Source organism: Aethalodelphis obliquidens, unplaced genomic scaffold (genome assembly GCF_003676395.1).
Source record: "Aethalodelphis obliquidens isolate GAN/ISIS:26980383/991018 unplaced genomic scaffold, ASM367639v1 scaffold2, whole genome shotgun sequence".
NCBI lineage: Eukaryota > Metazoa > Chordata > Mammalia > Artiodactyla > Delphinidae > Aethalodelphis > Aethalodelphis obliquidens.
In genome coordinates, this window is record NW_020837946.1 from 19,375,776 (window position 1) to 19,390,506 (window position 14,731).

The 14,731-nt window shown below is 47.4% G+C and overlaps 1 protein-coding gene across 4 annotated transcripts in view; it reads left to right on the plus strand.

The window, feature by feature from the left end:
- The window catches only part of TNS1 (tensin 1), a 204,983-nt gene that overhangs the window by 29,439 nt on the left and 160,813 nt on the right, over positions 1-14,731 (plus strand). For all 4 annotated transcript variants that reach the window (XM_027121786.1, XM_027121791.1, XM_027121783.1 and 1 more), the window contains exon 3: positions 1,915-1,952. In XM_027121786.1, coding sequence (XP_026977587.1) covers positions 1,915-1,952 — 38 coding nt within the window. The remainder of the gene's footprint in view (positions 1-1,914; positions 1,953-14,731) is intronic.

Below are 14,731 nucleotides of genomic sequence, written 5' to 3' on the forward strand. Positions count from 1 at the left end.
GTGTGTGTGTGTGTGTGTGTGTGTGTGTGTGTGTTTGTATGTGTGTGAGAGAGAGAGAGACAGAGAGCCAGGAGGTCCCTTCCTTGAAGGAGCCCACAGTGTAGGAACCAAGATGGTGCAGGAAATGGCACTCTGTGGTGATGCCTTCAAGGAGGAGGGAAGAGTGAGAGAGGCCTCCAGAGGAGGGGCCCAGGCCTTATTCTTGAAGACCTGGCATTTGATTAGCAGAGGAAGAGGAAAAGTCCCTTGGTTTGGAGGCAGTGGCCCAGTGGGGCGCCTGCCTGACTGGAAGGGCCTTCAAAGCTCAGGCCACATGGCCAGAGGCTTTCTCAATTCCACATTCCTAGGCCAGAAAAGAAGGCGTGGGGGTGGGGCTAGGCAGGCTGCCGGCGTCAGAGTGGAAACACCCTCTGCAGGGGCGTTGCCTGGGGTTGGGGGGGGTGGGGCAGAGGGAGAAGCAGAAAGGCTTGATGGGTGGGTCTGACCTGACGTGGGTGGCTGGGGGCGGAGAAGTCCCCGGGCCGTGCGGCTGGTGGGGTCAGGAAAGCCTTGCGCATCATGGGCTGAACCACAGGCTGCGCTGGGGCCAGAACTAGGTGCTGGAGAACAAGGGCTGGCCAAGGTCACACCCCAGACTCCAGCTGGTGTGCCTCCCAGCTTCCCCCCGACCCCTACTCCCACCGACAAAGCAGAAGCCTTCGTGTGGGGTGCCTGGGAGCCTCTTTTGGCGGCTCTGGGCCTTCAGCTGTGCCTCAGTCTCCCTTCTGCGTTCTGCTGGGGATCTGGTTGGCTCGTGGTTGGAAAGGGGTTGGGTAACTGTAGATCCAGGAGGCAGGGCAGCCGACTGTGGTCCGGGGCTGTGAGGATTCGCCGTCAGGGTGGCTCCCTGTTCCCTAACCGGCGCCCCTGACCCACCTGCCTCCGCAGCCCAAGTCAGCGCAGGAACTCAGCTCAGGAGACCCCTCACCCATCTTCGGGACCTGGTGAGAGGGGCTCACCAAATCCTGGGTGGAGGGCCCTGGGGTTAGGGTGGGCAGGCTGGGACATTCCAGGCTGAGGGAACCCCACAGGAAATTTGATTCCAGCTTCTGGTAGTGGGAGGGCAGAGCAAGTCGTGTGTGTGTATGTGTGTGTGTGTGTGTGTGTGTGTGTGTGTGTGTGTGTTTCAACTCACGTGTGTTTCAACACATAAAGTTTGTGAATCTGTGCCCACACGTCTGTGTACAGGCTGTACTCCGAGGATCTCCCATGAAATTGTGTGCGGCTCCCCCCCCCCCCCGCCCCCAGTCAGAGGTTTCTCCTTGAGCTTGTGAGTGGGTGTGCAAGGCTGGCTATGTGTGCAGGTATGGCTGAGTGTATGGGTGTAAGTGGTTATTGGGGTGTGTGTGTGTGTGTGTGTGTGTGTGTGTGTGTGTGCGCGCGCGCGCGCGCGGGCCTCTCCTGGACCATAAATTGGGTCTGTGTGTCTCTCCTGGGGGAAGTGAGTGTGATCGTGGTTCCCGGGTGCCAGCTGCCTGCAGGGCGTGTAAGGGGAGAAGGTCCCCTTGTTCCTAGCTCGGCTGACAAGGACCCTGGGTTCGGGCCACCTCTGCCCTCTGCAAGGATCCAGCGGCGGAGTCGGTTCCCCTCCACTCCCCTCGCTCCTCCCAACTTCCCGCGGCCGCCCGAGGGGCTCTGGCAACGTGGTCTAGGCGCCTCCTCGGCCCGCGGGTTCGCAGTCCCGGGCGTTCTCGCCCCTCAGGCCCCGGGGAGCTGCGGCAGCCCCCCGCCCCCTCCTCTCTCCGTCCCTCCTTCCCTCCGTCCCTCCTTCCCTCCCGAGCGCGGATTGCGGGCGGGGGTGGGAGGAGATTTCGCCGGAGTTTCCATTTCATACCTCGCGGCTAAACTTTCTTTCTGTGTCTCGCCCTCTTGCAGTCTGCAGCTTCTCCTGTCATCGGAAATGCCAGGCCAAGGTAAGGGGCTGCGGGCCGCTGGCCCCGCGGGGGGCTTGAGGACGGGACGGGCTAGGGGTCACGGGACTGGAGCGGGGGCGCCGGCGGGCCGGGGGCGGTGCCCTGATCGTCCCCTCCTTCTCTCTTTGTTTATGCAAAGCTTCTGGGCCCCGGAGCTGGCTCAGGTCAAGGTGAAGGCGAGGGCCGGGGGCGGGGGCGGCGAGGGGGATGGGGGCGCGATGCGCAGGCTCGGCGGCTATTGGGGGTGGCTGGCGGGGATCGAGCTCCTGGAGAAGGGCCTTTGAAGGTATTTCCACCTAGTTCTCAAGGGGAGTGAATGTATGAAGGCGGAGAGGGATGCATTTCAATTCCCCCTTGGGCCGCGCAGAGCTCTAGTTGGCCGGATTTGGCCAGCCTAGAAAAACGCGGGATAGTGCCACAGCCATAGGACCCCGAGGGCGGAGAAGGGGATAGGTAGGGGGAGTGGGGGTGAGGTGGAAAAAGGTCAGAGGTCAGCGTCGCGCTGGGTCTGGAACCTCCTTGAGCGACTGTCCACTCTCTTCATTGGCGGGATCCCACTTCGGTGCTCAGTTTCCCCATCAGTGTTTCCTGACTTGTCTTAGTGGGAGAGGAAAACAGGAGGAAAGAAAGACCAGAGGAATTGCTGGGTCCTGGCTGGCCAGGTTGGCTGGTCCCTTGCTGCATCCTCTCATGCTTTTGCAGAAGAGTGATCACCTGGTGGCAGCCTTGGAGTAATGAGGGTGGGGGTGGGGATGACACCAGGATGGATTTTGATGGATGACTTGGGAAGGAAATTGTTCCGTCAGATGCGCTCAGCTTTCTGGAGGTGGAAGTGCTCTGCCTCAACCTTTCATGTGCAGCCAGTCTACGCACTGTCCCCATTATTGTTAATATCCTCCCTGCCCTCTAACCCCTGCCTTTGCTGTTCACACTTAATCTTTCAGGAAGGAGTTCAGTGAATGGAAGGAAGGGGGAGGATGCTTCAAAAAGGAGCTTTGAGGAGTTGAGGCCCAGTGTCTGGTGCATCTCATGCTCTGCTTCTTATTAGCTGGGTGACCTTGGGCAAGTCATTTAACCTCTCTGAGCCTCTGTTTCATTCTCAAGGATATGGGAGTAAGAAAAGGTTATTATGAGGATGAGATGGGATAATGTGTGTGACGTGCCCAGCACAGTGCCTGACACACAATAGGTGCTCAAAAACATAACAGGTAATTGATTATTATCAATTGGTAGCTCTGAGGGCGGAGAGTTACATTGGAGAAAGGTGCTGATGGAGTAGGCCTCTCTGAGGGGATCCACTTCCTCCTGGGTGACCTTGCTCAAGCAGAGTACACAGCCTTGCTGTGGGGTAGGGGAGGGGTCTCTCCATCTGGAAACTCCAGGTTGGAGGGCTGTCCTGGCAGGAGTGCAAAAGGCCTGGCTTGTTTCTGCCACCTGGATAGTTTCTGCCCCTTCTGTTGTCTTCTGCTTTTCTGACAACCTCAGCCTTTTCTTCTCTGGGTGGGAAGTGAGTTTCTGCCTCTCCCTGCATCTCCCACCTTGTTCTCTTCATCCAGAGCAGAGTTTTTCCACCTTTAACCCCAGAACCTTCCAGTGTTCTTGCTCCTCCCCAATCAACCCCCCCCCCTTCCTGCACCTGTTTCTCTTAATAACAATGGACATTTGTACAGTGCTGTAGGCCTTAGAAAACACTTCAATGCGCTATCTGATTTTATTCTTTTAATTCTACCAGAGCATAAAACAGGCCTAAAGATCTCGTTGTTTTACAGATAAACCGAGGCACCCAAAGGTTGATTGACTTTCCCAATGTCTCACAGTATAATTCCTCACCCATTTCTGTCCCTGGGCCTTTGCGCTTCCTTCTAAAATGTCCCTCTTGCCTAGGGGCAGACATTCCTTGATGCTTACCTGCCTTTCCCCCTTTGCCTTCCATCTCTTGCAGTAGTGGATAGAGTCAGAGAGGATAGGTGATGAATGTCCAGTGAAGGCCTGAGTAGGGTGAAAGGGGGCCCAGAGAGGCTGAGAGGTGCGACAGAAGATGGCTCCTTGCTGTACAGCTGCCTCCTGTGTGGACGCAGAGAGATGACAAAGATGGCTTCTGGGAGGCGTACTCTGCTTGGCAGTTCTCACATACGCTGGGGGCTCAGAATACACCAGGCTGCAGCAGCCCTGCTCTGCCCAGCCAATGAGGCTAACCCGGAGGGGAGAGGTGGCGTGGCAGGGCAGTGGCCAGACAGACAAATGGGGCTTTTTATAGGATTTTCCTCTATAGGAAACGGTACCCACTGGGGGTGTGAGCTCCACCCACCTGGCAAGTCTCTCCCCTAAAACTACAGATCTTGCTAATGCCCTGCCTTTTCCTCCTGCCGGGAAAGGGTGATGTGAGCCCCAGACCACACAGCAGAGCTCTGTACCCTGGATTTTATAACCAGATCAACTTGGAGATCATCTCATCCATCCCCCTGCCTCTAGAAGGGATTCATTAAACCAATGTTTTTTGAGCTCTTTCCGTATGCCAGACACTGTTGTAGGTGAACAAGACAGAGAAGGCCTCTGCCCTCATGGGACTGACATTCTCACAGGGGAGACGGACCATAAATAGGCAAACAAGTTATGAGGGCATCGAGCTAGAGCGGGGGTTAGAGAATGATTAGGCTGAGTGGCCCAGGACAACTCCTCCAAGGAAGTATTGTGTGCGAGGAGACTCCAGTGATGTTACATGATGATTTGAGAGATGGAAAGAGCCAGTGCACCCGAGGTGAGGTGAGCTTGTCACGCTTGGAAGAAGGCCGTGTGGCTGGAGAGAAGTGAGCACTGGCGGGTCCTAAGCGTGAGGCATGATCTGATCTCCACTTGGAGAAGGCCACTCTGACCTTGAGCAGGCAGAAGTGTAGGAGCGGGCAGGTGGGTCAGGAGGCAGCTGATGTCCAGGTGAGAGACTCTGGCGGCTTAGTCCATGGCGCTTGCCAGAAAGATGGTGAGAAGGGACCAGGCCTGGGATGCATTCTGGGGTAGAGCCCAGAGCCTGGCTGTGGATGGGATGGGATGTTGGGTGTGAGAGTGAGAATGGGCTCAAGGATAACTCCCAGGTTTTTGGCCAGAGTCACCGGGTACACGTGGTTCTGTTTACTGAGGTAGATGAAGAGTGTGGGAAATTTCTGGGGAAGAGGGTGCCAGGACTTCTGCTTTGCTTGGTCTCTTATTTCACAGTTCTTTTCCCACACACTGGGGATTTCTTGCTGGTATTGATCCTCTCCTGTCCTCTCAAATTCAGCTCGCTCTGGCCACCCCTCTGGTAAGTGGCTGGTTCTAGATGCCTAAACATGCCTCCTTCCAGACTGTTGCTGCCTCATGAACCCATGGCTCTGAGAGGGGCTCTATGATTTATACGCTACAATACGATGTAACAAACTACCCCCAAATTTAGTAACTTAAAGCAGCAACACACAGTTTCTGTGCGTCAGAAATTTGGGAGTGGCTTAGCTGGCCGGTTCTGGGCTGGGGTCTCTCGTGGGGTGGCAGTCAGGATGTCAGGTGGGGCTAATGTCATCTGAAGGCCTGACGGGCTGGGGGATCTCCTTCTAAGATGGTTCATTCACGTGGCTAGCAAGTTGGGGCTGGCTTTTGGCGGGAGGTGTCAGTTTCTTGACACACAGCCATCTCCATAGGACTGCTTGAGTGTCCTCATAACATGGCGCCTGGCTGCCTCCAAGTGAGTGATTCAAGAAAGAGCGAGGCAGAAGCCCCATGGCTTTTATAGCCTGGCCTTGGAAGACAAACAGTATTTCTACAATATGCTGTTCGTCACCCAAGTCAGCCCCATTGAGTGTGGGAGGGGCCTATAAAGACATGAATACCTGGAGGCGAGAATCACTGGGACCATTTGGAGGCTGACGACCACAGAGTTCCAGGGAGAGAGCAAAACTGATCGGGCTCTCGGGAGGTCTCGAGAGCGGTGGGAAGGGCAGGGGCATGGGAATCAGACGTACCTGGGTTTGAACTCTACCCTGCTGCCTTCCAGCTGTGTGAGCTGGGTTATAGAGGATTAAATGCACGTTGACACGTAGTAGGCATCTTCTTTCTTGGAACCATAGGTGAAACTAGAAAGGAGCCCAGATACTCTGTGCCTCGTTCTTTGCCACTTGGACCTGCTTGAGAGAAAATGCTCAGTGCTGGTAGAGGAGGGCCCTTAGTGCTCAGCTCAGAGCAGATGTTAAATACATGTTCGTTGCACTTGGGACTGTTGAGAGGTACGTTGCGCCCTCAGCTTCTAGAACAGGGCCTGGCCTGTAGTAGAGGTTCCAGTGAAGAAGTAAAGGAGTGGAATAAAGGAATGTTGAGAAACAAGAAGTTCCTATATAGGGAGAGGCCGAGGGGGTGGATGAGAGCAGGAAAGAAGGAGCAGAAAAACCATTTAAACATTCTCCTTCGAAAAGTTCTCCTACCTCCTAACACAAAGATGCTCCATATAGGGAATTCCCTGGCAGTTCAGTGGTTAGGACTCGGCGCTTTCACTGCCGTGCGCCCGGGTTCAATCCCTGGTCAGGGAACTAAGATCCCCAAAGCCGCATGGTGTGGCCAAAAAAAAGGAAAAAAAAGATGCTCCCAAATAATAAATATAGGCGTTTACACTGTCTAGTTGGGGTGTAACTCACATACCGCCAAGTATACAAATTGATAGATTTGTACATATATATGAACCAGATCAAGATCTAGAACATTTCTGGCACCCCAGAAGCAGCCTTTATGCTCCCCTCCAACCAATATCCCCCAAAGGTAATTGCTAGTCTTACTTATACCATCAGAGATTAGTTTTGCCTGTTTATGAACTTCATATAAATTGAATCATGCAGTATGTTTACTTTTGTGTCTGGCTTATTTCACTTAGCATTATCTCTGGGAGGCTCATCTGTGTTCTGGTGGGTTGCAGTGGTTCCTTCTTTTTTTATTGCTGTGTTGTATTCCAGTATGTGAATAAACCCCAATTTATTTATCTATTCCACTGCTGATTGCCATTTGGGTTATCTCCAGTTTGGGGCTACTGTGAGCAGACTGGCTCTGAACATTTAATCACCTGTGTCTACACTGAACTTTGTAATACACAAAACATTTTCCCTGACCTTCTCAGTCCTGGGAGGTGGGCAGGGCTCCTGGGAGTCCCATTTTAGAGACCCAATGTTGAGGCCCAGGGACGGTAACCAACTTGGCTAAGGGCACCTTAGTGCCAGTGGCTTTCTGGCACTGCCCTGGGATAAATGGTGGGGAGCAGGTGAGAAGGGAGGTGAGTCTGAGAGCAAGCCGGAGAAACAGAGACAAATAGAGAGAAGGGGCTGGTACAGGCACTGGCAACTCATCGTAGTTCACGGGAGCCCCACTCTCCAGCTGTCCCCCTAAATCTCTTGAAGGGAGCAAATTCTAAGCCTCCCTTAGTCCCCACCCTTAAGTCTCATAGGGGTCCTTATCTGTCCCCAATTGTTTCTCCTATTGAGGATTTAAAATGAATGGCCCAGGATTTGTCTTCCACTTTTATTTGAGCATGTGCACAGTGTGTATATACACAGCAGATTTTCTTCTGTTTTGCTTTTCTCCTCACTTGCCTGCTATAGGGTTCTACAACCTCCAGATACATCTTATTCATTTGTGTATTTATTTATTATTTTAAAGGAGACTTTACATTTTAGGCTGGCTTTCGATTTACAGAAAATTTGCAAAGATAATACAGAGAGTTCCTGCGCAGCCCACACCCAGTTTCCCCTCATCCTGATACGTGTCTGAGAAACCCTTTTTTCACTCCTGACTTGCCCCCTTGTTTGAAATAGCAGTCCCAGCTGACAAGGGCGGCTCCTTCCAGCAAAATGCTAGCTGTCTATTCCATGTCAGATAAGAGTTAGATGAAAGGACCAGGTAGATGCTGGGCAGGCTGATTGCCCAGGCCCACACCTCAGCCTCCGGGCAGCCTCTTGTCACCTAGCTTCCTTTAGTTCTCCTGCCCTCTTCCCAGCCCTGGCGCCTCCCTGCCCTCAGCACAGGGAGGGGGGGAGGGGCGAGGGGGGTGAAGGGGGGAGGCTGCAGCAATGAGTTGGTCTCCTCCCCTGTACCAGAGGGATTTAAATCCCATCCTTTAAGCTTGAAAGGAAAGGAAATCCCATAATTAACCCCCATCTTTCAGTCACATTATACATCACTCTCCCACTCTCTCATAAACACACCTGCAGCCTCCCTTCACAATTGTGTTGGAGGCCTGTTGTATTCTCCTGCTACCAGGATAGCAGGGTAGTGGGAGGAGGTTCATGGCTCCGAGACCCATCCATTGCTCTGAGCCCAGTGGAGTGCTTAAGTTCTTCGGCCTTGGAGACAGACTGTTGAGTTTAAATGCTGACTACAATAATAACTGGCTGTGTGACCCTGGGCAAGGTACTTAACCTCTCTGAGCCCCAGTTTCCTCATCTGTAACACAAGGATTATAGTAGTACCTATTTTGTAGGGCTCTATGATAACCCAGCTAAAATGCCAAGCTCAAAATTAAGTGGTCAAAATGTTGCTAATATTTATCATTTTGTATTCCTCCTACCTTCTTCTAACTCAGAAAAAGAGGGGAGATGGGAATTCCCTGGCGATCCAGTGGTTAGGACTCCACGCTTCCACTGCAGGGGGCATGGTTCAATCCCTGGCTGGGGAACTTAGATCCCACATGCCATGCTGGGCCACACGGTGCCGCCAAAAAACCCCAAAACAAAACAAAACAAAAAATGGTGGGGAAAAATCTGAACTGAGAGACCAGCCAAGCTTGCTAAGGGCACTGGTGTCAAGCAAGATGATGCTTGCATGTGTTTTGCTTCTCTTCTCCCTCTCCACTATCAAGGAAGAATGAGAAAACAGATGGAGGTGAATATAGTGTGTCTTTTGCTGTTTGCTTGCCTCAGGGCACCTGAGATCTGTAGCAGTGGTTCCAGACCTTGTCTGTGCATTAGAATCACTAGGGTGCTTTAAAGATAATGATGCCTGGGTCCCCCTCCCCAGGGATTCTGATTTAATTGGTTTGGGGCATGACCTGGGCATTGGGATTTTTGAAAGTGGCAACCATAGGTGGGAGTGTAAAATGGCACAACCATTCTGGAAAGCAGTTTGACCATTCCTTATAAAGTTAAACATACGCTTGCCTTATGACCCAGCAATTCTGCTCCAAGGTATCTACCCAAGAGAAATGGAAACATGTCCGCTGAAAGGCTTGCCCATAAATTCATACCAGCTTTATTCACAATAGCTATGAATTCACAATTCACAAACTGGAAAAACCCAGATAGTCAACAGCAGGTGAATGGACAAACTGTGTCATAAAGGTCCAGTGGAATACTACGTGGTGATAAAAACGAATGAACTATTGTTACGCATAGCATCGTGGATGAATCTCAAAAACACTGTGCTTAGTGAAAGCAGCCAGACACAAAAGAGTACATATTAGGTGGTTATATTTTTATGAAATTCTTGACAAGGCAAAACTCTCCTGGCAGAAAGCGGATTAGTACTTTCCTGGAGCTGGGGGGTGGTGGGAAGATTGACTGCAGAAGAGTGTGAGGTAACTTTTTTTGGGTGATACAGATGTTCTTTATCTTGATTGTGGTGGTGGTTACCCAGAGTATGGGTTTGTCAAACTCACTGAACTATATTCTTAAAAGGAAGGGATGCATTTAGTTTATATGAATTATATGTCCATAAAGTTGATTTAAATAAAAGCTTCCCAGGTGAGTCCCCTTTGCAGCCAAATTTGAGAACCGCTGGTCTGCAGCTTCTGAAGACCCATCTCTGTCCTTGCTGTCTTGGTCAGCACCCAGCACAGTGCCGAGTGTGTAATAGTGCTTTCTGTGGTCAAGGGCCTCTCTTACTCTTTTTAAAAAAATAACAACTTTCTTGAGATGTAATTCACATACCATACAATTCACCCATTTAAAGCATACACTGCTTTTTAAAAAAATTTACTTATTTTATTTATTTATTTTTGGTTGTGCCACGTCTTAGTTGCAGCTGGTGGGCTCCTTAGTTGCAGCTGGCAGGCTCCTTAGTTGTGGCATGGAAACTCTTAGTTGCTGCATGCATGTGGGGATCTAGTTCCCTGACCAGGTATTGAACCGGGTCCCCTGCATTGGGAGGCGAATTCTTAACCACTGCACCACCAAGGTAAAGCATACATTTCAGTGGTTTTTTTGTATATTCAATGTTGTGCAACCATCACCACAGTCAATATTAGAGCATTTTATCACCTCAAAAAGAAACTCCATACACTAAAAAAAAATTATTTTATTGAAGTTTAGTTGATTTACAATGTTTTGTTTATTTCTGCTGTACAGCAAAGTGATTCAGTTATACATTTATATACATTCTTTTTCATATTCTTTTCCGTTATGGTTTATCACAGGATATTGAGTATAGTTCCCTATGCTATACAGTAGGACCTTGTTGTTTATCCATTCTATATATAACAATTTGCATCTGCTAACCCCAAACTCCCAGTCCATCCCTCCCCAGCCCTCTCTCCCCTTTGGCAACCACAACTGGGTTCTCTATGTCTGTGAGTCTTTCTGTTTTGTAGATAAGTTCATTTGTGTCATATTTTAGATTCCACATATAAGTGATATCATATGGTATTTGTCTTTCTCTTTCTGACTTACTTCACTTAGTATGATAATCTCTAGGTCCATCCGTGTTGCTGCAACTAGCATGATTTCGTTCTTTTTTACGGTTGAGTAGTATACCACATCTTCTTTACCCGTTCATCTGTCGATGGACATTTAGGTTGTTTCCATGTCTTGGCTATGGTGAATAGTGCTGCTATGGACATGGGGGTGCATGGATCTTTCTGAATTAGAGTTTTGTCCGAATATATGCTGAGGAGTTGGGTTGCTGGATCATGTGGCAACTGTATTTTTAGTTTTTTGAGGAACCGCCATACTGTTTTCCATGGTGGCTGCACCAACTTACATTCCCACCGACAGTGTAGGAAGGTTCCCTTTTCTCCACACCCTCTCCAGCATTTAAGAAACCTCATACAGTTTAACTGTCCCTCCTCAATCCCTCTGCTTCCCGCACCCCGGCCCCAGCCCTAAGCAACACGAATCTGCTTTCTGTCTCTATGTATTTCTCTATTCTGGAGACGTCACATAAATGGAACAATAGAATGTATGTTCTTCAGGGCTGGCTTCTTTCACTTAGCATAATGTTTTCAAGGTACATCCTTTGTATGGCCTAATAATATTCTATTGTATGGGTATACCACACTTTGTTTATCCATTTATCCGTTGATGGACATTTGGGTTGTTTCCACCTTTTGGTTATTGTGCATAATACTGCCGTGAGTATTCATGAACAAGTTTTCATGTGGACATATGTTTTCACTTCTCTTTATCTATCTATCTATCTATCTATCTATCTATCTATCTATCTATCTATCTGTACCTATGTGTGGAATTATGGGGTCCTGTTGTAACTCTGTATTTAACTTTTTGAGGAACTGTCAGCCTGTTTTCCAAAGTAGCTTGTATTAGTTTTCTAGGTCTGCTGCAGCAAAGTATCACAAACTGACTTAACAGAAACTTATTGTCCCACAGTTCTGGAGGCTAAAAGTCCAAAATCAAGGTGTTGGCAGGACCACGTTCCTCTGAAAGCTGTAGGGGGAACCGCACCTTGCCTCTTCTAAGATTTGAGTGGTTTGCCGGCAATCTTTGCTGTTTCTTGGATTATAGATACTTCACTTTAATCTTTTAGCTTCACATGGTATTTTCTGTGTGTGTCTTCTTATCATCTTTCCTCTGTATCTATCTGTCTCTGTGTCAAATTTTTATAAGGACACCAGTCATATTGGATTAAGGCCCACCATGATGATCACATTTTAACTTGATTACCTCCATAAAGACCCTTCTTCCAAATAAGGTCACATTCTGAGGTACTGGGACTTCAACATATCTTTTTTTGGGGAACACAATTCAACTTACAACATAGCTGCATCATTTTGTATTCTCACCAGCAATGTATGAAGATTCTGATTTCTGTACATCCTCATCAATACTTATTTGACTTTTTGATTATGGCCATCCTGGTAGATATGAAGTGATATCTCATGGTGGCTTTGATTTGATTTCCCTGGTGACTAATGATGCTGAGTATCTTTTCACGTGCTTATTAGTCATGTGTATATCTTTTTCGGAGGAATGTCTATTCAGATTCTTTGCCTATTTAAAAAATTAGGTTATTGGGCTTCCCTGGTGGCACAGTGGTTGAGAGTCCGCCTGCCGATGTAGGGGACACGGGTTCGTGCCACGGAGCGGCTGGGCCCATGAGCCATGGCTGCTGGGCCTGCGCGTCCGGAGCCTGTGCTCCGCAACGGGAGAGGCCACAGCAGTGAGAGGCCCGCGTACCGCCAAAAAAAAAAAAAAAAAAAAAATTAGGTTATTTGCCTTTTTATTGTTGGGTTATAAGAGTTCTTCCTATGTTCAGGATACAAGTCCCTCATCAGATATGTGATTTGAGGCGTTTTTTCCCTGTCCTGTGGGCTGTCTTTTTACTTTGCAGCACACAAGTTTTAAACTTTGATTCAGTCCAATTTATCTAATTTTTTTCTGTTATGGCATATGTGCTTTTGGTGTCATAGCTAAAGTCAAATCCAAAGTCATGTTTATCCCTATGTTTTCTTCTGCGTTTTATAGTTTTGGCTGTTACCATTAGATCTTTCATCCACTTTGAGTTAGTATTTATATATGGTATGAGGTAAGGGCCCAACTGCATTCTTTTTCATGTGCCTATCCAGTTGTCCCAGAAGTTTGTTGAAAAGACTACTCTTTCCTCACTGAAAACTCTTGGCAACCTTGTCAAACATCAGTTAACCATAGATGTGAAGGTTTATTCCTGGACTCTTAATTGTATTCCATTGAGAATGGAATAAGGGTATGTCTGTCCTTACACCAGTACCGCAGTATTTTGATTACTACTGTTTTATAGTAAGTTTTGAAATTCGAAGTGTGAATCTTCCAACTTTATTCTTCTTTTTCAAGATTGGCCTATTTTGGATCCTTTGAGTTTCCATTTGAATTTTAGGATCAACCTATCACTTTCTACAAAGCAGCTAACTGAAATTCTAATAGGGATTAAATTGAACCTGTAGAACAGTTTGGGGAGTATTGCCATCTTAACAATGTTGAGTCTTCTGATCCATGAGCATGGCATATCTTTCCATTAATTTAGATCTTCTTTAAATTCTTTTCATACTGTTTTGTAGTTTTCAGAGTATAAGTTTTACACTTTTGGGAGGCTAAATTTATTCCTAAATATTTCATTCTTTTTGTTGCTATTTTAAATAGAATTGTTTTCTTAGTTTCATTTTCAGATTGTTCATTGCCAGTGTATAGAAATACAATTGATTTTTTTAACATCTTCATTGGAGTATAATTGCTTTACCATGGTGTGTTAGTTTCTGCTGTATAACAAAGTGAATCAGCTATATGCATACGTATATCCCCATACAATTGATTTTTGTATATTGAAGATTTATCCTGCAACCTTCATGAACTCATTTGTTAATTCCAATAGTTTAAAAATGAATTCTGTAGGATTTTCTGTATACAAGATCATCTCATCTGTGAATGGAGATAGTTTTACTTCTTCCTTTCCAAACTGAAAGCCTTTTATTTCATTTTTTTGCCGACTCATCCTGGCTAGAACCTCCTAGAACTAGAAATGGCAAGAGCAGAAATCCTCACCTTGTCCTTGATCTTAGGGGAAAGCATGCAGTCTTTAACCATTACGCATGATGTTAGCTGTGGGTTTTTCATAGATGCCTTTTATTACATTAAGAACTTTTCCTTCTATTTCTAGTTTGTTGAGTGTTTTTTTTTTTTTTTAAATAATATTTATTTATTTATTTAGCTTGTGCCGGGTCTTAGTTGCAGCACGCAGGATCTTTAGTTGCGGCATGAGAGCTTCTTAGTCGTAGCACGTGGGCTTCTTAGATGCAGCATGCAGGCTCTTAGTTGCGGCATGCAGGCAGGATCTAGTTCTCTGACCAGGAATTGAACCCAGGCCCCCTGCGTTGGGAGCATGGAGTCTTACCCACTGGATCACCAGGGAAGTCCCTGTTGAATGTTTTCTAAATCAGGGTTTTGTCACATCTTTTTCTGCATCTGTTGAAATGATCGTGGTGCTTTTGTTTTTTTATTCTGTTGGTATGGTATATTGCAGTAGTTGAGTTTCAGCTGTTGAAACAACCTTGCATACCCGGGCCATATCCCATTTGGTCATGATGTATAATTCTTACTATTATATGTTGCTGGACTTGGTCTCTAGTATTTTGTTGCATCTCTGTTCATAGGAAATATTGGTCTTTAGTTTTCTTTTTCTTGTAATGTCTTTGTCTGGTTTTGATATCGAGGTAACAGTGGCCTCATAGAATGAGTGTTTGCTCCTCTTGCACTTTGTAAGTGTTTGTGAAGAGTTGATATTGATTATTCTTTAAATGTTTGGCAGAATTCACATGTGACGTCATCTGGGCCTGGGCTTTTCTCTTTGTGTAGTGTTTTGATTGCTAATTCAGTTTCTTTATTTGTTATATGTTTATTCAGATTTTCTATTTCTTCTTGAGTCAGTTTTGGTACAATGTGTCTTTCTAGGAATTTGTCCAGCTCACCTTAGCTATCTAATTTATTGCCCTACAATTGTTCATAGTGTTCCTTCATAATTTTTATTTCTGTAAGGTCGGTAGTATCCGCTCTTTCATTTCTGATTCAAGTAATTTA